The sequence below is a fragment of the Chlorocebus sabaeus genome, chromosome 6 (assembly GCF_047675955.1).
Source record: "Chlorocebus sabaeus isolate Y175 chromosome 6, mChlSab1.0.hap1, whole genome shotgun sequence".
Lineage (NCBI taxonomy): Eukaryota > Metazoa > Chordata > Mammalia > Primates > Cercopithecidae > Chlorocebus > Chlorocebus sabaeus.
The window spans coordinates 49955378-49977417 of record NC_132909.1 but is presented as its reverse complement, the minus strand read 5'-3'; the positions used below and the strand labels follow the sequence as shown (position 1 = coordinate 49977417).

General features: G+C 54.5%; 4 protein-coding genes and 1 pseudogene across 7 annotated transcripts in view; 2 read left to right on the top strand and 3 right to left on the bottom strand.

Moving 5' to 3' along the window:
• DNASE2 (deoxyribonuclease 2, lysosomal) overlaps positions 1–259 on the bottom strand; it is a 6711-nt gene extending 6452 nt beyond the window's left edge. Inside the window, exon 1 of the mRNA XM_037992157.2 lies at positions 45–259. Within this exon, the coding sequence (XP_037848085.1) occupies positions 45–259 (215 nt within the window). The remainder of the gene's footprint in view (positions 1–44) is intronic.
• KLF1 (KLF transcription factor 1) overlaps positions 1–11616 on the bottom strand; it is an 11792-nt gene extending 176 nt beyond the window's left edge. Inside the window, exons 1-4 of the mRNA XM_007995450.3 lie at positions 11485–11616; positions 6086–6292; positions 4342–5167; positions 45–4087 (exon numbers count right to left, since the gene is read on the bottom strand). Of these exons, the coding sequence (XP_007993641.3) occupies positions 3912–4087; positions 4342–5167; positions 6086–6172 (1089 nt within the window). The 5' untranslated portion in view covers positions 6173–6292; positions 11485–11616 and the 3' untranslated portion in view covers positions 45–3911. The remainder of the gene's footprint in view (positions 1–44; positions 4088–4341; positions 5168–6085; positions 6293–11484) is intronic.
• GCDH (glutaryl-CoA dehydrogenase) overlaps positions 10926–22040 on the top strand; it is a 14565-nt gene continuing 3450 nt past the window's right edge. For 2 of the 3 annotated variants that reach the window (XM_037992420.2, XM_037992419.2), the window contains exons 1-10: positions 10926–11180; positions 11273–11308; positions 11623–11766; positions 11908–11970; positions 13773–13943; positions 17523–17652; positions 17736–17952; positions 18428–18531; positions 18820–18945; positions 19220–19380. In XM_037992420.2, coding sequence (XP_037848348.1) covers positions 11090–11180; positions 11273–11308; positions 11623–11766; positions 11908–11970; positions 13773–13943; positions 17523–17652; positions 17736–17952; positions 18428–18531; positions 18820–18945; positions 19220–19380 — 1243 coding nt within the window. In that variant the 5' untranslated portion in view covers positions 10926–11089. Of the gene's footprint in view, positions 11181–11272; positions 11309–11622; positions 11767–11907; positions 11971–13772; positions 13944–17522; positions 17653–17735; positions 17953–18427; positions 18532–18819; positions 18946–19219; positions 19381–21290; positions 21785–22040 lie in introns of those variants that run through there. The other variant, XM_007995449.3, reaches the window with a different exon arrangement.
• Positions 14563–16156, top strand: LOC119621838 (small ribosomal subunit protein eS6-like; annotated as a pseudogene).
• The window catches only part of SYCE2 (synaptonemal complex central element protein 2), a 21502-nt gene continuing 20367 nt past the window's right edge, over positions 20906–22040 (bottom strand). The window contains exons 5-6 of one of the 2 annotated variants that reach the window (XM_037992422.2): positions 21819–21932; positions 20906–21209 (exon numbers count right to left, since the gene is read on the bottom strand). In XM_037992422.2, the coding sequence (XP_037848350.1) occupies positions 21165–21209; positions 21819–21932 (159 nt within the window). In that variant the 3' untranslated portion in view covers positions 20906–21164. The remainder of the gene's footprint in view (positions 21210–21818; positions 21933–22040) is intronic. The other variant, XM_037992423.2, reaches the window with a different exon arrangement.

Sequence of the window (22040 nt, the reverse complement as noted above, 5' to 3'; positions counted from 1 at the left end):
CGCCGGACCCCGGGGCGATGGTAGGCCCCCCGCTGCACACTCACCAGTCTACAGGCTGCCCAGAGTCCCCGTAGCAGGTCAGGGCCCCGGCGGGGACGCACAGCAGCGCGGCCAGCAGCAGCGGGATCATCACTGCTATGGGGCTGAGATCCAGGAATCTGTGTCGGGGCTGCGGGGCGATGGGTTGCAACAGAGGCCAGGACTGGCACCTGGCACCTTTTATTTCCCTAAACTTGCCTGGGAACCCGGGCGGGGACATCACGAGGGTAGAGACTCCTCCCCCGAGACGCGACGCTGCGTTTTGGAGAGGCAAAAGGCAGCCCCGAGTCTGCTCAGACCACGCCCACGACGGGCCAGGCGCTCCAGCGTCTCTTGGAGCCTGGTCACCATTCCTTTTAGTGGTAGCTAATCCCAGCCCAGGCACTTCTGTTCGACCCAACTCCTGCCTCGGTTTCTGGATCAGGCACAAGTTTGATTTTGTTTCCAGCCCTACAACGTGGGTCCAACTCTTGTGACCTTTGTTGTTATTATTCTTCTTCTTTTTATGAGATGGAGTTTCACTCTTGTCGCCTAGGCTGGAGTGCAATGGCACAATCTCGGTTCACTGTAACGTCCGCCTTCCTGACTAAAGCGATTCTCCTGCCTCAGTCTCCCGAGTAGCTGGGATTTCATGCGCCCACCACCACGCCCGGCTAATTTTTGTATTTTTAGTAGAGACGGGGTTTTTCCATGTTGACTAGGCTGTCTCGAACTCCTGACCTCGTGATCCAACCGCCTTGGCCCCCGAAAGTGCCGAGATTACAGGAGTGAGCCACCGTGCCCTGCCATGATCTTTGTTTTCTTAAGAAGTGTTTGTGCTCCAGTGGATCTTCCCCTTTTTCTTTCTTCTTTTTTTTTTTCCTTCCTTCCTTTTTTTTTTCTTTTTTCCCCAGACAATATCTCACTCTGTTGCCCAGGCCGGAGTGCAGTAGCATGATCTTGGCTCACTGCAACCTCTGCCTCCCCAGTTCAAGTGATCCTCTCACCTCAGCCTCCTGAGTAGCTGGGATCACAGGCACATGCCACTATGCCCAGTTAATTTTTGTAGTTTTTTTGGAAACACGGTTTCACCATGTGGCTCAGGCTGAACTCCTGAGTTCAAGGGATCCACCTGCCTTGCCTCCCAAAGTGCTGGGATTACAGGCATGTAATCCACCCCACCCAGACTCCCCTTTTTCATTCTGCACGTTTTCCCCAGGACTCCCTGAGCTAGCAAAGAGGTGACTTTATGTTTGGTTTTTGTTGTTTTGAGACAGGATAATGGTTTCTCACCCAGGCTAGAATGCAGTGACTCCATCACGGTTCACTGCAGCCTCAACCTACTGGGCTCAAGTGATCCTCCCAGATAGCTGGTACTACAGGCCTGTGCCACCACACCCAGATAATTGTTCATTGTGGTGATGAGGGTCTCACTATGTTGCTCAGGCTGCTCTGGAACTCCTGGGTTCAAGTGATTCTCCCACCTCAGCCTCAAGGGATCATGGCAGGGCAAAGGGCTATGGGAATCTGAGTACTTGCTTGAAACTGCCTTTGCAAAAATTATAACAGAAAACCAACTCCACCTTGCCTTTAATCCCCAAACTGCCCTTGCTTGGTCATTCCTGAGTGTGAGGCCAAGCTAATTTTTTTTTTTTTTTGAGACGGACTCTCACTCTGTTGCCCAGGCTGGAGTGCAGTGGCATGATCTCGGCTCACTGCAAGCTCCGCCTTTCCGGTTCACGCCATTCTCCTGCCTCAGCCTCCTGAGTAGTGGGGACTACAGGTGCCTGCTACCACGCCCAGCTAATCTTTTGTATTTTTAGTAGAGGCGGGGTTTCACCGTGTTAGCCAGGATGGTCTCGAACCCTTGACCTTGTGATCCACCCAGCTCGGCCTCCCAAAGTGCTGGTATGACAGGCGTGAGTCACTACGCCCAGCCAACTTTTTTTTTTTTTGACACATTGTCTCGATCTGTCACCCAGGCTGGAGTCCAGTGGCATGATCTCAGCTCACTGCAACATCCGCCTCCTAGGTTCAAGCAATCCTCCTGCCTCAGCTTCCTGAGTAGCTGGGATTATAGGCATGCACCACCATGCCCTGCTGATTTTTGTCTTTTTGGTAGTGACTGGGTTTCGCTGTTTTTGGTAGAGATAGGGTTTCGCCTTGGGGCTCAGGCTGGTGTCGAACTCCTGGGCTCAAGTGATCTGCCCACCTCAGCCTGCCAAATTGCTGGGATTAAAGAGGGAGCCATCTATGCCCGGCCCCAAGCTAATTTTGGGAGGAATTTAGTTTATAGCTTAAATGATAATAGCCCTTCCCCAAACTAAACTGCCTTTGTAGAAATAATGACAGGGCACTAGGTTAGGAGGATGAGAGGAGCCTGAATTCTGCTAAAATGTAGTTGTAGTAGTTAAACTATGACCAGCCATTATTCTGGCCCGGTGTGGTGCCTCATGCCTGTAATCCCAGCACTTTGAGAGGCCAAGGCCGGCGGGTTACCTGAGGTCAGGATTTCGAAACCAGCCTGGCCAATATTTGGAAACCCCGTCTCTTCTAAAAATACAAAAATTAGCCAGGCGTGGTGGCACGTGCCTGTAATCCCAGCTACTTGGTCGGCTGACACAGGAGAATCACTTGAACCCAGGAGGCAGAGGTTGCAGTGAGCGGAGATGGCACCACTGCATTCCAGCCTGGGCGAGAGCAAGACTCTATCTCAAAAACAAAAACAAAGATGGCCAGCCATTATTCTGGAGGTCACAAGGTTTGCAACTTCCCCAGTTATTTCTGCAAATAACATGACTATTGCAAAACCTTACACTGGCCTTTTTAGATGTCTTTTTAGGCTTTTTGTATATCTGACAACTGGATGACCCTACCCAGACTAGTGTCTCTATGGTCCCCATCCAAAAGCTGACTCAGCAACTGTTTTCCACAGTCCCATGATTGCATCAAGGCACCCATTCCCTAGCCCTTCTGCCCACCAAACTGTTCTTGAATAACCCTAGCCTCTGAATTTTCAGGGAGGCTGATTCAAGTAATAAAACTCCCATCTCCCATTTAGCTGGCTGTATGTGGATTAAACTCTTTCTCTGTTGCAATCCGTCTGTCTGCATAAATTGGCTCTATCTGGGCAGTGGGCAAGATGAACCCCCTGGGCAGTCGCAGGCTGTGGATTCTCAAATGCAGGGAGATGTTTGCTGTCAATGTCCACAGGGTTTGAGGCAGAAGGCAAACATGGTGCAGCCTGAAGTGGGCGGGAAAAGAGAGGACAGCAAGGCCTGCAGTGCCCACGGAGGCTTGTTGGAGTTGAGGGGTGTCACTGTAGTTTAGGAGATGAGGGTGTGTAAGGCCCTCTAATATGACCTCTAGGTTTACAGCCTCCTGCTATCTTCCAGCCTCCAAAACCCAAAAATTCAGGCAAACGCTGAAGCTTTATCTGGGAAGGGCATTTTTATAGGACCCATAACCATTGACAGTTAATATCAGCCACAATAAGGGACCTTCAGGAGCCCCTTTCTAGACCCAGGGTCTCTGGGAAGCCTCACCCCACACCCTCTCCTGCTGTCCAGTGCCATCTGGGAGCTGGTCTGAGTGTCCACTGAGTCCGTTTATTTGGTGGTCTGTCTCACTGGGTCTGCATGACAGTTTGGACATCTCTGTGTGGCTCTCTGTGGCTGAAGACTTGTCGGATTTCCGTGGGAGGCTCCCCCAGGGCTGTCTATGGGTCCGTTTTTGATATTTGGGTGGATCTTTGGGACAGCGAGTCCAGGAGAGGGTCCATTCGTGGGAAAACCACCCGGCATTGTGTCACGCGCGTCCGTGTGAAGAGACCACCAAACAGGCTTCTTGTCCCATCCCCAATCCCCAGGACAGTCCACGTGCCAGGGCAGGGCTCAAAGGTGGCGCTTCATGTGCAAAGCCAGGTGGTCTGAACGCGAAAAAGCACGTGGGCAGAGCTGGCAGCGGAAGGGGCGTTGCCCCGTGTGTTTCCTGTAGTGGCGGGTCAGCTCGTCTGAGCGCGCGAACCTCCAGCCGCAGCCTTCCCACGTGCAGGCGTATGGCTTCTCCCCTAGGGGACGAGGAAGTCATAAGCGCTATTGTCAGCCCAATCATGTCCCTGGGTCCCCTGCATCTGGCCACACCCCTTTACTCAGTCTGGGCTGGGACTAGGATGAACAAAGTGAGGCCCCTAGGGCACAAAATTTAAGGAGGCACTCACTCTCAGAGCCAGCCAAGTCCAAGTCCCGCCCTCTGCAACCCTTCTTCCCCTGTAACTACAGCGGGTGCCACGCCCTTTCTCATGTCCGGGTTCCGTCCCCTCACCTGTGTGCGTGCGCAGATGCGCCTTCAGGTGGGAGCTCTTCGTGTAGCTCTTGCCGCAACCCGGGTGCACGCACGTGTGCGCCGCCTGCCTCTTGCGCGCCCACGAACGTCGGCCGCGCTTGGATGGCGCGGCCTCGGCTATCACACCGGGATCCCCCGCAGTCCCCCCGAGTCCAGTGCCCACCGTCCCGGGTCCCAGGCAACTCAGGAAGGAAGGGGACGTGGCGGGACCGGGCGCGGGTCCCTGGAGCCCGCGGAAGAGCTGGAAGTGCCCTTGGTACTGAGGCGCCGGGTACACCGCGGGGTACCCGGACAGCAGCCCGTAGGGGGCGCCCGACGCCGCAGGCACTGAAAGCCCGGTCCGCTGGAAGTAGCCGCCCGAAGAGCCGGCGCCGGGCCCGGGGTACACCGGTTGCAGCGCCAGCGCCTTGGGCTCGGGGGCCGGGGCTGGAGCCACGGCTGGGCCCACGAAGGCGTCGGGAGCCGGGGCTCGCAGGGCAGGGCGCACCCAACCCGAGTGATCCTCCGAACCCAAGAGCCCAGCCACCATCCCCGGGCCGCCCGCATAGGCGCCCAGAGTCTCGGGGGGCGGCGGGTATTGCACCCCGGGGGCCTCGCTGGGCGCCAGAGCGCAGGTCTGGGGCGCGCCACCCGGCTCCGGGCCCGAGAAGTTGGTGAGGAAGAGATCCAGGTCCCAGGTGGCGTCCGCGCCCCTCTCATCGTCCTCCTCCTCCCCGGGCTGGTCCTCAGACTTCACATGGAGGGGCGGCTCCGTGGGGTCAGGAGGACCCGGGCCCATGTCCTGCGCCTCTTCGGAGCGCCACCACTGCGGGAGGGAGCAGGCAGCTTGAGGTTCGGTGGACACTGAGGTGCCCTGCCCAGGGACATCGCAGGCTGGGTACTCTTACAGGGACAGGCTGGCCAGAGGCTTTGGAAAAGGGTCCTGTTTGCCTGTCTCTCTGTCCCACTTCCCCAACACTAGCCGCCCTCTAGCCGCCCCTCTCCCCCCTCTCCCCCAGCTCCAGGGACAGAAGCCGATCAGGTCTGGCTGGAGACAGGAGATAAGACTTCCACTATCTGGAACCACACTTGGGGATGGGGGAAGGGGTAGCAGAACTGCTGGAGATGGAAAATTGGCGGGGGATGGGGGAGAGGGTGCCAGCCTTGACTTAGTTTCCCCCTGGAACATCTCTCTCCTTCCCTGTCTCCTAAAACAAGAATAATTCCGAAATTTTGGATGTCCCCCAGACACACTCATCATTTCCCTCTGATATCTGGAAGATTGTGAGCCTAGATCTCGTTCCTTTTTTTTGTTTGTTTCTTGAGATAGGGTCTCACTCTTTTGCCCAGGCTGGAGTGCAGTGGTGCAGCTCACTGCATCCTTAATCTCTTGGGCTTTATTAATCCTCCTGCATCAGCCTACAGAGTACCTGGGACTACAGGCACATGCCCCCACGCCTGACTAGTTTTTGGTATTTTTTGTAGAGATGGGGTTTCACCATGTTGTCCAGGCTACCTTCGTTTTCTATTACAGAAATAGATCACACCTAGAACCTCAAGCCCCTAGACCACCCTCCTCACCCTCTGCCAGACTAAGCTGAGATCCCCTCACCTGGACTGAGTGTACCTCAGTTCTGGTTAAGTCCCTTGATTGCAGGGCAAGATGCAGGTCTGGACCCCAAGATCTGTGACTGTGGCCCTGGATCCCAGCCAGCCCACCTAGACCCCACCTTCTAGGCCCCACCTTGAGGAAGTCATCCTGTGTGTCCGGGAAGGGGCCCAGGGCGGTCAGTGTGCTGATGGAGGGCAAGGCGGTCTTGGCTGTGGCCATGGCTGGCTGGTGCCCACCCTGGGCCTCAAGCCTCCTCTTCCTTGGCTGCCTGGTGAACTCTGAGGCTGTGATAGCCCCTTCGAGGGCTCCTTTCTGCCCTTAGCTGATTGGCTGCAGCCTCTGATAAGGGGAGGCAAGACAAGGCAAGGCGGGGGGTCACTGTTTCTGGGGCACAAACTTCACATTGGCCTGTCTGGGTTTGGGACTCAAAGACTAACCCTGTGTCCAAAGCCAAGTCAAATATCAGGGGTTGAGGGGTTCAGGGTTTGAGGGTCCAGGTGCTGGGTAAAAGGAGACATTGGGTCTCCAAAGAAGGAGAGATTCGGGGGTCTGCCCTCAGTTTACTTTCCTGGAAAAGGCAGAAAGGGTATTCTGGGAAGAAGCTGTGGGACCCCCTGTCCCCCTGATTGAGGCTCTACAGCCCTCCCCCTCCCCAGTAAACAGCAAAAACCGTGCCGATGGCGGGACTTGGCACAAACTCCCTGCCAAGCATTATCAGACACCCCAGACGTTGGAGGCTGCTATCAGGTGGGGGGCCCAGGCCAGCTAGAGCTCTGTCCTCTGGTGAAGGGGAGAGCTGGGGGTTGGGTCTTCAAATTAGCCTGGCTTTCAATTTGCCTGGGTTGGGACCTCCCAGGGTCTGAGCCCTGTAGCAGGAGGACACCCCTGCCAACTGGCCCACCATGGTCTACTGGGGACCCTCGGGTGGCACTGCATGGGACTGCATGGAGGCTGGTTCAGTGCCAGCTGCTTTAGTGCGATGGGGGCAGTCAAGGGAAAAGTGACCCTCTCTCCTCCTGCGTGGGATAGGACCGTTGGACCAAGCCACAGGCAGTATCTGACCTGCAGGAGACCAGTACCCTGGCTCTGGGCCTGGCTGCTCCTTGATTCTGCCCAAAATGAGGAGAGGATCTGAGTTGCTACAACAGGGACCTCCACTCTGGTGCCCTGGGAGCCTGGGAAGGGGACATGGATACATATTACAGACACATAATTCATAGTCACTCATTGGAAGACTGAGGCAGGAGGATCACTTGATGCCAGGATTTCAAGACTAGCCTGGGCAACATAGAACCTATATTTCCAATAAAAAGCTGTGAGTGGTGGCGCATGCCCATAGTCCCAGATACTTAGGAGGCTGAGATGGGAGGATCGCCTGAGTCCAGGAGGTCGGGGCTGCATTGAGCTATAATCACAACACTGCAATATGACCACACCACTGCAATATGACCACACCACTGCAGTCCAGCCTGGGGAACAGAGAGCAAGACTCTGTCACTGAAAAAAAAAAAAAAAAGAGAAAAGTTGGGTGGCCATCTTTATTCCAGGCAGATCAACCTGGGTGACATAAACAAAAACAAGGCCAGGTGCAGTGGCTTACGCCTGTAATCCCAGCACTTTGGGAAGCGGAGGTGGGAAGATTCGAGAACAGACTGGCCAACATGTTGCAGCCCTGTCTCTGCCAAAAGTACAAAAATTAGCCGGGCATGGTGGCATGTGCTTGTAATTGTGGCTACTTGGGAGGCTGAGGCTGGAGAATTGCTTGAAACTGGGAGGCGGGGGGCCAGGCGCAATGACTCACGCCAGTAATCCCAGCACTTTGGGAGGGCGAGGCTGGCAGATCACCTGAGGCCAGGAGTTCAAGACCAGCCTGGCCAACACAGTGAAACCCTGTCTCTACTAAAAATACAAAAATAGGCTGGAGATGGTGGCATATGCCTCTAATGCTAGGTACTTGGGAGGCTGAGGCACAAGAATCACTTAAGCCTGGGAGGCAGAGGTTGCAGTGAGCCAAGATCACACCACTGCACTCCAGCCTGGGCTACAGAGCGAGACTCCCTCTCTAAAAAACAAAAATAAAACAGACTGGGAGCAGTGGCTTATGCCTGAAGTCCCAGCAATTTGGGAGGCCAAGGTAGGAGGAATGCTTGAGCCCAGGAGTTCGAGACCAGCTTGGGCAACACAGTGAGATCCCATCTCTAAAAACAAAAACAAAAACACAGTTACTCACAGGACCATGCAATTGCATAATGACATGAGTTCCTGGTCCCTCAGTCACACTGATCAGATCATATAATTCCTGCACATATAATTGTGTGTCTGTCTGTGTATATGGACTATGCACAGACACACAATTCCCAGGCACTAAAAGACAACCCTATGTTATATTGGTTACACAATGTCATAGCCAAACAATCCTTAAAACACAGAATTCATAATCCACAGGCAGGCACAGTTACACAATCCTACTGACACAATTTAGCTATAATTGAGCAGACACACATGGGGAGTCAGATACATTGTCGCAGAACTTTTTCCTTTTTAGACTGTGTGTCTCTCTCTCTCACCCATGCTGGAGTGCAGTGGCTTGATTTTGGCTCACTGCAACCTCCACCTACTGGGCTCAAGTGATTCCTCTGCCTCAGGCTCCCGAGTAGCTGGCATTACAGGTGCCTGCTACCACGCAAGGCTAATTTTTTTTTTTTTTTTTCTTGAGGCAGAGTTTCACTCTTGTTGCCCAGGCTGGAGTGCAATGGCATGATGTCGGCTCACTGCAACCTCTGCCTCCTGGGTTCAAGCGATTCTCCTGCCTCAGCCTCCCGAGTTGCTGGTATTACAGGCATCCACCACCACATCTGGCTAATTTTTTTTTTTTTTTTTTTTTTTTGAGATGGAGTCTCGCTTTGTCGCCCAGGCTGGAGTGCAGTGGCGTGATCTCGGCTCACTGCAAGCTCCGCCTTCCGGGTTCACGCCATTCTCCTGTCTCAGCCTCCCGAGTAGCTGGGACTACAAGCGCGCACCACCACGCCTGGCTAATTTTTTGTATTTTTAGTAGAGACGGGGTTTCACCGTGTTAGCCAGGATGGTCTTGATCTCCTGACCTCGTGATCCGCCCGCCTCAGCTTCCCAAAGTGCTGGGATTACAGGCGTGAGCCACCGCGCCTGGTGGTCTGGCTAATTTTTGTATTTTTAGTAGAGATGGGGTTTCCCCATGTTGGCTAGGCTGGTGTCGAACTCCTGACCTCAGGTGATCCACCCGCCTTGGCCTCCCAAAGTGCTGGGATTACAGGTGTGAGCCACCTCACCCAGCCAAAACCTACACTTTATATAGTCACACCACCCATCACTTTTGCAATATGTAAAGTAATTATTTAGTCACACAGTTGCATAGCTACCAGTGCCCAACCATAGGGGATGCACCCAGTTAAACACAGACAACCACAAGGGCATGGCATCATAGGTCCTGAGAGACATACACATTTCTCAACGGATACACAATCAGAGTGGGTGGACCACAAACACACTACACAAAAGACAAAACAGGCGGAGTGCAGTGGCTCACGGAGTGCGGTGGATCACAGGAGGCCAGCCTGACCAACATGGTGAAACCCTGTCTCTACTAAAAATAAGAAAATGGCCAGGCATGGTGGCCCACAAACCTGTAATACCAGCTACATGGGAGGCTGAGACAGGAGAATTGCTTGAACCTGGTAGGCAGAGGTTGCAGTGAGCCAAGACTGCACCACTGCACTCCAGCCTTGGCGACAGAGTGAGACTCTGTCTCAAAATACATAAATAAATAAATACATTTAATTAAACAAAAAAAGAAATAACCATAAAAATGGGCAACGAGCAGCCCTTGGAGTTGTTCTGCTTATGGAGGTTGCAGTGAGAAGAGATGGCGTCACTGCACTCCAGCCTGGGCAACAGAGTGAGACTCCGTCTCAAAAAAAAAAAATTAGCCAGGCATGAAGGCATGCTTCAGTGGTTCCAGCTACTTGGAGGCTGAGGTGGGAGGATTGCTCAAGCCCAGAAGGTGGAAGCTGCAGTGAGCTATGATCGCTCCACTGCACTCCATTCTGGGCGACAGAATGGACCCTGTCTAAAAAGAAAAAACAAAAACAAAACAAAACAACCCACATAGACTCACAGAATCACACAAGTTCACACACACACGCACACACACACACACACACACACAGTCACAAGTATCTACATGTGCTTTTTTTTTTTTTTTTTTTTTTTTTTTGAGACGGAGTCTCGCTCTGTTGCCCAGGCTGGAATGCAGTGGTGCGATCTCGGCTCACTGCAAGCTCCGCCTCCCGGGTTCACGCCATTCTCCTGCCTCAGCCTCTCGAGTAGCTGGGACTACAGGCGCCCGCCACCACGCCCGGCTAATTTTTTGTATTTTTAGTAGAGATGGGGTTTCACCGTGTTAGCCAGGATGGTCTCCATCTCCTGACCTTGTAATCCGCCCCCTTCGGCCTCCCAAAGTGCTGGGATTACAGGCATGAGCCACCGCGCTCGGCCTGCATGTGCTTCTTGGGACAGACTGGCAGACAGGTTTACTAAGATCGCCCACTCGGAGATCATCTTCCCCACAACCAGCGATCAGAGAACTCGAGACTGGCCTCCTGGGTTGGGGAGGACGCCTAGCGCTGGCGCCAGAATTTCTTTGTTTAATTCTTGGCTTCCTCTGCACACACCCCCTGCAACTGACCAACCAGGAGTGGGCCGAGCACTTTTCTACGGCCAATAAGAGGAGAAACCCAGCTGGCCAATCGATTTCCCTCACTCGTCTTCCGCCCCTACCCCGTCCGCTTCTTAAAGGGGCTAACCTATCTCCGTGTGGGCCCTCCTATTTCCACAGGCAAGGCTACCTTAGCCCTTTTAAAAGGCAGAGCGCGGAGGGGGCCGGATTCTATGAGGAACCAATGAAAAGCCTCACTCGGCCTCCGCTCCTCCCACTGTTTGCTTAGGTCAAAGGCCTGCGTCAGTTGCACTCTAGCCTGGGCGGTGAGCTGGGAGGTACCAGGTAAGAAGGTAAGGTGGCTCCAGCCGTGGGTGAGAGGAGCTCCGCTGTGACACCCCGGTTCCTGTAGGTCGTCGTCGTTGCTCCGCTCGCTCTGAGAGAGCATGACCCTGAGAGGCGTCTCCGTGCAGCTGCTGAGCCGCGTTCCCGGCCTGCGCGTCTTTCGCACGTGGGTCTCGTCGGCGGCGCAGACCGGTCAGTCTGGGGTCGGGAGTGTGGAGGGAAGGAGTGAGGAACTGGGGGCTTAGGGACTTTCCGGGGTTGACTTTCCCGTTCTGTGCTTGCAGAGAAAGGCGGGAGGACACAGAGCCAACTGGCCAAGTGTAAGGACCTCTGGTCGCGCCGTGTGTCTGCTGCCCCTGTTCAGCTGTCTGTCGGCCCCAGGTGGACTCTGTCCCAGAATCCGAGGGCTGCCCGAGCAGGGTGGCAGGGTCGTGGCCAGGGTCAGAGGCACTAAGGCAGTGAGTGCGCTGTGCCTGCGGGGCCGGAGAAAGCTCACCTGGTCAGTCTCGTTTGCAGCTCGCAGTAGCCGGGAGGCGACATGGGTGTGGAGCGGTAGGGCTGATGAGGGTCCGAGAAGGGAGGGCACAGTGATCGGGCGGACTGGACCGAGGCGAATTCCTGCTCCCCTTCCCAGCCTCGCGTCCTGAGTTTGACTGGCGGGACCCGCTGGTGCTGGAGGAACAGCTGACCACAGATGAGATTCTCATCAGGGACACCTTCCGCACCTACTGCCAGGAGAGACTCATGCCTCGCATCCTGTTGGCCAATCGCAACGAAGGTGGGCGGGCTGGTGGGTGACCTGAGGCTGCTCCTCCCCCTGGAGCCACAGCCACCCCGCCTCAAGGCCCCCTTGTCCTTGGGGCTGGGGCTTCCTGTGGCCTAGGGCTGGGCCTGAATTTGGGCACTTGTCCCTTTGCAGTTTTTCATCGGGAGATCATTTCGGAGATGGGGGAGTTGGGTGTGCTGGGCCCCACCATCAAAGGTAGGAACAAGTGTCTCTCCACACACTGCAGACCCCTCTGTATTCTGAAAGCCTCTTCCTCCTTCCTTCCCTGCCGCCCTCCTTCCCTCTCTCCTCCCTCCCTCCCTCCCTCCCTCCCTTCTTTCTCTTTCTTTTCCTTTCCTTTTCTTTCCTGTCTTTTTTTTTTTTTTTTTTTTCCCCTGGAGTCTGAGGCTGGAGTGCAGTGGCACTATCTTGGCTCACTGCAAACTCCGCCTCCCAGGCTCAAGCGATTCTCCTGCCTCAGCCCTTCTAGTAGCTGGGATTACAGGCATGTGCCACCATGCCTGGCTAATTCTTGTATTTTTAGTAGAGACAGGGTTTCACCATGTTGGCCAGGCTGGTCTCAAACTCCTGACCTCAGGTGATCCGCCCGCCTCAGCCTCCTAAAGTGCTGGGATTACAGGCATGAGCCACCGCATTCAGCTTTTTTTTTTGAGACAGAGTTTTGCTTTTGTTGCCCAGACTGGAGTGCAGTGGTGAGATTTTGGCTCACTGCAGCCTCCGCCTCCTGAGTTTAAGTGATTCTCTTGCCTTAGGCTCCTGAGTAGCTGGGATTAAAGGCGTCCGCCACCACGCCTGGCTAATTTTTGTTTTGTTTTGTTTTTTTTTTTGAGGCGGAGTCTCGCTCTGTCGCCCAGGTTGGAGTGCAGTGGCCGGATCTCAGCTCACTGCAAGCTCCGCCTCCCGGGTTTACGCCATTCTCCTGCCTCAGCCTCCCGAGTAGCTGGGACTACAGGCGCTCGCCACCGCGCCCGGCTAGTTTTTTGTATTTTTTAGTAGAGACGGGGTTTCACCGGGTTAGCCAGGATGGTCTCAGTCTCCTGACCTCGTGATCCTCCCGTCTCGGCCTCCCAAAGTGCTGGGATTACAGGCTTGAGCCACCGCGCCCGGCCTCGCCCGGCTAGTTTTTTGTATTTTTTAGTAGAGACGGGGTTTCACCGTGTTAGCCAGGATGGTCTCAGTCTCCTGACCTCGTGATCCTCCCGTCTCGGCCTCCCAAAGTGCTGGGATTACAGGCTTGAGCCACCGCGCCCGGCCAATTTTTGTATTTTTAGTAGAGACGGGGTTTCACCATGTTTGCCAGGCTAGTCTCGAACTCCTAACCTCAGGTGATCCACCTGCCTCAGCCTCCCAAAGTGCTGGGATTACAGGTGTGAGCCACCATTGCCCGGCCCTTTTCTTTTTCTTTTTTTTTTGAGATGGAGTCTCGCTCTGTTACCCAGGCTGGATTACTGGATTACAGTGGTATGATCTTGGCTCACTGCAGTTTCCTCCTCCCAGGTTCAAGCACTTCTGCCACCTCAGCCTCCTAAGTAGCTGGGATTACAGGGGCGCACCCCCACGCCTAGCTAATTTTTTATTTTTAATAGAAATGGAATTTCACCATGTTGGCCAGGCTGGTCTTGAACTCCTGACCTTGGATGATCCACCCGCCTCGACCTCCCAAAGTGATGGGATTATAAGCTTGAACCACTGTGCCTGGCCCCTTTGTTTCTTTTTTTAGAGACAGGGTCTCACTATGTTGCCCAGGCTGGTCTCAAGCGATCCTCCTGCCTTACTGAAAGCCCCCTTCTTTCCCTAAGCCACAATTTCCCAGTCTGTAAAGTGGGGCTGTTGTCCCACCCTCTGAAAGTGGCTATGGAGATGAAATGAATAAACCTCAGCTAGGGCCAGCTTGGTGCCTGCCTCCTTGTGTGTCCCTATCCCGCCCTGTCTCTTGGGTCCTAGCTGGGCAGGGTCGTGTTCTCTATTGTCCTGCTTTCCCCTCCTACTACCACCAGGATATGGCTGTGCTGGGGTTTCGTCTGTGGCCTATGGGCTCCTGGCCCGAGAGCTGGAGCGGGTGGACAGTGGCTACAGGTCGGCGATGAGTGTCCAGTCTTCCCTCGTCATGCACCCCATCTATGCCTATGGCAGCGAGGAACAGCGGCAGAAGTACCTGCCCCGGCTGGGTGAGTGGCTGGCCATAGGGCCTGGTGGAAGGAAGACAGTCCCTGAGGTCTGGAACTCAAGGGTGGGGCTGTCCCCTGAATCTATTCTGTCCCTATCTCAAAGATAGCATAAGTGGCCACCTGGACCCCCTGCCAGACCCTGGGCTTCACCTGGAGATCTGATCCCTGGCCAGCCTGATTGTCCCCCTCTGTGACCACCATCATCTCCCTACACTTTCTATGTGCCCCAGCCCAGCCCAAAGTGTAAAATCCACCAGGTCCCTGCTGGCCATGTGCAGTGGCTCACACCATAGTCCCAGCACTTTGGGAGGGTGAAGTGAGAAAATCCCTTGAGCCCAAGAGTTCGAGACCAGCCTGGGCAATGTAAGGAGACCCCATGTCTATTAAAAAACAAAAAAAGGGCCGGGCGCGGTGGCTCACGCCTGTAATCCCAGCACTTTGGGAAGCCGAGGCGGGCGGATCGCAAGGTCAGGGGATCGAGACCACAGTGAAACCCCGTCTCTACTAAAAATACAAAAAATTAGCCAGGTGCGGTAGCGGACACCTGTAGTCCCAGCTACTCAGGAGGCTGAGGCAGGAGAATGGCGTGAACCCAGGAGGCGGAGCTTGCAGTGAGCCGAGATCGCGCCATTGCATTCCAGCCTGGGTGACAGAGCAAGACTCCGTCTCAAACAAAAAAAAAAAAAAAGAAAGAAAGCGCCTATGTGGCCTGAGCTAAGCGGACGTTGACCCTCTTTTCCATGGCGCCTCGGAGGCGTTCAGCTGCTTCATGATGAAGCTGAACATCTCCTTCCCAGCCACTGGCTGCCAGAAACTCATTGAAGTGGACAATGAACGTAAACTTTGTACTGTTTTTTTTTTTTTTTTTTTTTTTTTTGAGACGGAGTCTCGCTCTGTCACCCAGGCTGGAGTGCAGTGGCCAGATCTCAGCTCATTGCAAGCTCCGCCTCCCAGGTTCACGCCATTCTCCTGCCTCAGCCTCCCGAGTAGCTGGGACTACAGGCGCCCGCCACCTCGCCCGGCTAGTTTTTTATATTTTTTAGTAGAGACGGGGTTTCACCGGGTTAGCCAGGATGGTCTCGATCTCCTGACCTTGTGATCCGCCCGTCTCGGCCTCCCAAAGTGCTGGGATTACAGGCTTGAGCCACCGCGCCCGGCACTTTGTACTGTTTATGAGAGGCATATGGCCACAGAAGTTGCTGCTGACGCTCTGGGTGAAGAATGGAAGGGTTATGTGGTCCGAATCAGTGGTGGGAACAACAAAACAAGGTTTCCGCATGAAGCAGGGTGTCTTGACCCACGGACGTGTCCACCTGCTACTGAGTAAGGGGCATTCCTGTTACAGACCAAGGAGAACTGGAGAAAGAAAGAGAAAATCAGTTCGTGGTTGCATTGTGGATACCAATCTGAGCGTTCTCAACTTGGTTATTTTAAAAAACTAAGGAGAGAAGGATATTCCTGGACTCATACTACAGTGCCTCATTGCCTGGGGCCCAGTAGAGCTAGCAGAATCTGTAAACTTTTCAATTTCTCTAAAGAAGATGATGTCTGCCAGTATGTTGTAAGAAAGCCTTTAAACAAAGAAGATAAGAAACCTAGGACCAAAGCACCCAAGATTCAGTGTCTCGTTACTCTACATGTCCTGCAGCACAAACGGCAGCGTATTGCTCTGAAGAAGCAGCGTACTAAGAAAAACAAGGAAGAGGCTAGAGAATATGCTAAACTTTTGGCCAAGAAGGAGGCTAAGGAGAAGCACCAGGGACAAATTGCAAAGAGACGCAGACTGTCCTCTCTGCGAGCTTCTACTTCTTTTTTTTTTTTTTTTTTTTTTTTTTGAGGCGGAGTCTGGCTCTGTCGCCCAGGCTGGAGTGCAGTGGCCGGATCTCAGCTCACTGCAAGCTCCGCCTCCCGGGTTCACGCCATTCTCCTGCCTCAAGACTCCCGAGTAGCTGGCACTACAGGTGCCCGCCACCTCGCCCGGCTAGATTTTTGTATTTTTTAGTAGAGACGGGGTTTCACCGTGTAGGCCAGGATGGTCTTGATCTCCTGACCTCGTGATCCGCCCGTCTCGGCCTCCCAAAGTGCTGGGATTACAGGCTTGAGCCACCGCGCCCGGCCGAGCTTCTACTTCTAAGTCTGAATCCAGTCAGAAATAAGATTTTTTGAGTAATAAATAAGATCAGATTCACCAAAAAAAAAAAAAAAAAAACAAACCACAAGGCTCTATGTAACCAGGCCTCTGCTGACCTTCCCACCTCTTCTCTGGCCACTCACGTGCTCCTCCCAGCCAGACTTGGCTCCTGGAAATTCTCCAGAAGTACCACCAGTCCTTTGCACATCTGTTCCCTCTCCTGGCACTGCTGTTCCCCACAGCCTCCTCCTGCTTAACTCCTCACGCCCTTCCAGTTTGGCCAACTCCTTCCTGACTCCTTGGGTCCCCCTCCCCATCTTGACATTGTGATCATGACTTTGGGGTAACCTGTCTCCTGAAAGCAGGGCCAGATCTAACTTAGTTATGAGGCCTGACTCAGGGGCTAGGGTAATTTTTTTTTTTTTTTTGAGACGGAGTCTTACTCTGTCCCCCAGGCTGGAGTGCAGTGGTACGATCTTTGCTCACTGCCACCTCCGGCTCCCCAGTTCAAGCAATTCCCCTGCCTTAGCATCCTGAGTAGCTGGGATTACAGGTGCTTGCTACCCATGCCTGGCTAATTTTTGTATTTTTGGTAGAGATGGGGTTTCACCATGTTGGCCAGGCTGGTCTCAAACTCCTGACCTCAAGTGATCCACCTGCCTTGGCCTCCCAAAGTGCTGAGATTACGTGTGTGAGCCACCTCGCCTGGTTTAATTTTTTGTGTTTTCAGTAGAGATGAGGTATCACCATGTTGGTCAGGCTGGATTTTTTTTCTTTTTTTTGTTTTTGTTTTTGTTTTTTTTGAGGCGGAGTCTCGCTCTGTTGCCCAGGCTGGAGTGCAGTGGGCGGATCTCAGCTCACTGCAAGCTCCGCCTCCCGGGTTTACGCCATTCTCCTGCCTCAGCCTCCCGAGTAGCTGGGACTACAGGCGCCCGCCACCTCGCCCGGCTAGTTTTTTGTATTTTTTAGTAGAGACGGGGTTTCACTGTGTTAGCCAGGATGGTCTTGATCTCCTGACCTCGTGATCTGCCCGCCTCGGCCTCCCAGAGTGCAGGGATTACAGGCTTGAGCCACCGTGCCCGGCCTGAGTCTTGCTCTTTTGCCCAGGCTGTAGTGCAGTGGCATGATCTTGGCTCACTGCAACCTCTCCTGCCCAGGTTCAAGCGATTCTCCTGCCTCAGTCTCCTGAATGCTGGGATTACAGGCACACGCCACCACATCTGGCTATTTTTTTTTTTTTTTTTTTTTTTGTATTTTTAGTAGAGATGGGGCTTCCCCATGTTGGCCAGGCTGGTCTTGAACTCCTGACCTCAATTGATCCACCCGCCTCGGCCTCCCAAAGTGCTAGGATTACAGGCGTGAGCCATTGAGTCCTGCCACAAGGATAATTTTTGAGTGAGGGGATGTATTGGGGACCAGGTAGCCATGTGACTGTCTTGTGCCTGCAGCCAAGGGGGAGCTCCTGGGCTGCTTCGGGCTCACAGAGCCCAACAGCGGAAGTGATCCCAGCAGCATGGAGACCAGAGCCCGCTACAACTCATCCAACAAGAGCTACACCCTCAACGGGACCAAGACCTGGTAAGGGGTCTAGGCAGTGGGCAGGCGGTGAACAGGGGCAAAGGGACGCTGGTCAGACCCCTCACCGACTGTTCTATCCCCAGGATCACCAACTCGCCTATGGCCGACCTGTTTGTAGTGTGGGCTCGGTGTGAAGATGGCTGCATTCGGGGCTTCCTGCTGGAGAAGGGGATGCGAGGTCTCTCGGCCCCCAGGATCCAGGGCAAGTTCTCGCTGCGGGCCTCAGCCACAGGCATGATCATCATGGATGGTGTGGAGGTGCCAGAGGAGAACGTGCTCCCTGGTGCATCCAGCCTGGGGGTGAGTGGCAGCCACTTTGGGAATGGGTGTTGGGTCACCTGCAGGTGCGGCTTTGTCAGGCAGGCTCCGTGCGGGGGACGCAGCTCCCTGTTCCTGTGGAGCCCACACAGTGGTGATTCTTACTCAGCCGGACTCACTGATGTGCTGAAAACTGCCCCTGTTTGGTGACCGTCTCGCTCATCCCGGCTCTGCCCGGGACACATGGGCCTGAACCAGCTCAGTCGTTGTACTCACAGTGCATCTTCTGGCATCCATCAGCCTCCTAGCTCTGAGCATGGAACCCAGATCCCAGGCTGGGTGGGACTGTGTGCAAACCAAGTGAGCAGGCACCAAGCTTCGGTGCCAGGGCCGTCTGTGATGTGAACCCCCTGCGTGGGGTGGCTGGGGAGGAGGCTTTCCCTGCTTCAGAGTTGGTTCTACATAGGCACTCTTGGTGTCTCTTGGGTGGGGCTGAGGTGCCATCTCAACTCTACAGGGTCCCTTTGGCTGCCTGAACAACGCCCGGTACGGCATCGCGTGGGGTGTGCTTGGAGCTTCGGAGTTCTGCTTGCACACAGCACGGCAGTACGCCCTGGACAGGTGTGTGGGGGCTGCAGTGAGATCCCCTGGGGCTGTGGGGCAGCTTGGGTTTCATTCTCTACCCCATGGGTGACTCCCCAGCCCCCACCCACCAGGCCTGAGTTCCTTGCTCTGGAATGACCAGTGACGTCCTTCTGAGCAGTCATGGGCTGAGTCAACAGCAGGGCCAGGGTGAGCTCGGGGGCACTGAGGCAGCCTGGGAGGCTTCCTGGAGCAGGGGGCCCCAGGACAGGGACGGGGTGGGAGAGTGGACCTCCCCTCACCCTTACCCTGCCATTGCCCCTGTAGGATGCAGTTTGGTGTCCCACTGGCCAGGAACCAGCTGATTCAGAAGAAGCTGGCAGACATGCTCACTGAGATTACCCTGGGCCTTCACGCCTGCCTGCAGCTTGGCCGCTTGAAGGACCAGGACAAGTAGGGGTTGTGTGGCGGGGGCTGGGGGACGGCAACTGTGGGTGGAGGACCTTGTGTCTTTCCTGGAGAGAAAGGTCCTTCCTGCCTGGTGGCCCCGGGGACCTGAACCTTCTGCTCTCCCTCTTGTCTTTGATGGGCTGGGCTGAGGACAGCCCCACTGGTCCCTCATTGGGAGCTTGGCTGCATCAGGGAATCCCCACCCCGGGCTAGGTTTGCTTGGGGCATCGGGATGCCAGAATCCCCAGTCCTTGTTACCCTCATGTATTGCTCCCAGGGCTGCCCCTGAGATGGTCTCTCTGCTGAAGAGGAATAACTGTGGGAAAGCCCTGGACATCGCCCGCCAGGCCCGAGACATGCTGGGGGGGAATGGGATTTCTGACGAGTATCACGTGATCCGGCACGCCATGAACTTGGAGGCTGTGAACACCTACGAAGGTGGGAGCTGGACCTCAAGAGGGCTCGCTGCAGCCTCAGTGTCTGGGGTGGGGGTACAGCGAGGTGGTACGGGGACAGGCCTGAGTCTGATTCCACCTATCACTAAGTGACAGTGTGACCTGGGGCGAGCCTCACCCCTCTGTCCCTCATCTGGAGTTGCTTACACGAGGACTGTGGAAGTGAAGTGCTTCATGCACCACATGGAGGCCCCATCATGCCTTGCGAGGGGCTCCCAGCTCTTTCTCCCACATGCTGGGGATGAGGAATGTTCCTGAGACAGGTAAGCTCCGAAGGCAGCCCAGGGGTGAGGCCCAACTCCTAGCAGGCTGGTGGATGTGAGCGAAGCTACACGCAGGACTCAACGCTCCATTTTATGTTAAGAGACAAAAGTCATCTTAAGATGACGGTGTTTGCACCCTGCAACTGATGGTGATTTACATGGTGGCCCAGAACCCCTTGCTTGGTGGGAAGACAGATGTGGAAAAAGATACTTAAAAAAAAGAAAGTGCAAACCCAGTGTGCACTATGCAGGAACAGAGGGAGGTATGAGGACCCCACCCCGGCAGAGAGGCTTCCAGACAGAGAGGACAGCAAATGCAGGAGGGGTGCCTTCCCTGCGCCACAGCCCCAGATCTTATCTCTATCTGGCAGCTGGTGGGTGGGGGGATCCTACAAGTGTGAGAATGACCCTGAGGACAAGCAGAGGGCGCCGTGAGACGGTTTTATGCAGAGATGGCATGAGTCAGATTTGGTGCTTTACAGGCTGGGCGCAGTGGCTCACACATGTAATCCCAGCACTTTGGAGGCTAAGGTGGGAGGATTGCTTGAGTCCAGGAGTTAGAAGTTACAATGAGCAATGATCACTGTGCAACTGCACTCCAGCCTGGGTGACAGAGTGAGACTGTCTCAAAAAGAACAGAAACAAAGGCCGGGCGCAGTGGCTCAAGCCTGTAATCCCAGCACTTTGGGAGGCCGAGGTGGGCAGATCACGAGGTCAGATCGAGACCATCCTGGCTAACACAGTGAAACCCCATCTCTGCTAAAAATACAAAAAATTAGCCGGGCGTGGTGGCAGGCGCCTGTAGTCCCAGCTTCTCAGGAGGCTGAGGCAGGAGAAGGGCATGAACCCGGGAGGCGGAGCTTGCAGTGAGCTGAGATCTGGCCACTACACTCCAGCCTGGGCGACAGAACGAGACTCCGTCTCAAAAACAAAACAAAACAAAAATAGGTTTGTACTTTAGGAAGTAAACAGAATTGGCTCTAAAAAGGAGGCTACAATCTTGCCTTCTGCTCCATGGAGCTGGGGAGGAGCAAAGGATGAGACACCAGGGCGTAAGGTGTGGCAGAAGCTACCTCTTCTCTGGGAGAGGTGGCTTCAGGTGGGCAGAGGTCAGCTGAGGCAAGTGACCGCTTTTCCGACGTGCTGTCCCTCCCGTCCCTCCCAAGGGTAAGAAAGGGCAGCCTGCTGTGTTTCCCTGGAGCTCAGGGGTGCTTTTAGCCTCTGTGGCAAGGAAGCGTGGCCAGGTTGAAAATCAAACATTTAATAAACTGTGGGCCTGGGGGTGAGGAGAACTTGCCAAGGGTGGGGAGCATGAAGGCTGGGCCCATGGCAGGGGCTGAACTTGCTACGTTTTGGGAGTTCAGCACAAGGAGCTTTGGGTTTTTGTTTTTTTTCTGCCAAGATGCATTATAGAACCATGAAAAACAATTTCTCAGTGTGGCCCAAATGGTGGCCTCACAGTCTTCTGGAGGCTGTCACTAAGGCGTGAGTCTCCCGGCAGCTGTCAGCATTCACCATCTCTGTGGGTCTGTTCTTCTGAAGCAGTGGCCTGGGGGGACATGAAAATTCATTTTAAAGGAAGTTGTGAGCCGTGAAGACTCCAAACCAACTCTATATTAATCTTGTCCAGGTACACATGACATTCACGCCTTGATCCTTGGGAGAGCTATCACGGGAATCCAGGCATTCACGGCCAGCAAGTGAGCCTACCCCATCAGGGGCCCAAAACTCTGAAGCCCCTTTCTGGAGAGAGGCCTGGCTGGACCGCAGGAGCGCCATGCTCTGAGAGGGAGGTGGCGGATGGCGTGGGAAGTGAGAGACACTGATTTTTAAATATCAAAATTTCCCTTTGAAGTCGTTCGGATGTGTTCCTTAAAAAGAAGATGGAATTCTCTGTAGAGCGTCTCAATCCACTTTTAACCATGGATGAGAACAGACTCCATTTACCCTGAAATAGCAGCTTTTCTTGAGAGGAGAGTGACATTGAAGCAACTCCATCTGCTCTAGCCGACCCCTCACACCGAGTTCACAGTGTGCCCTCCGTCCCTCCCGTCTGGGGGTAGTGCCTTATGCTGGGTGTTGGAGCGGAGTGAGGGAGAGGAAAATAAAGAGCTGCACATCTGACCCCAAGGTGTCAGGCCGGTTTACTAGTAACCACCTGAGAAGTAGTTTCAGCCATGGAAGAAACGAACACGTCTGGGGGCTGTGAGTCGCTGGGACGTGGTGGGGACTTCCCCCTAGAGTGGTCTGGCCCCCGTCTGAGTCTTAGGCTCTGGTGTGAAAAAGAAACCCAGGTTAGCAGTGACAGGCTGTGCCAGGGCTGCAGGGCTCAGGGCTGTGGGCAGAGGGGATGATTTCTGAGTGGCAGGGGTGCAGGGGA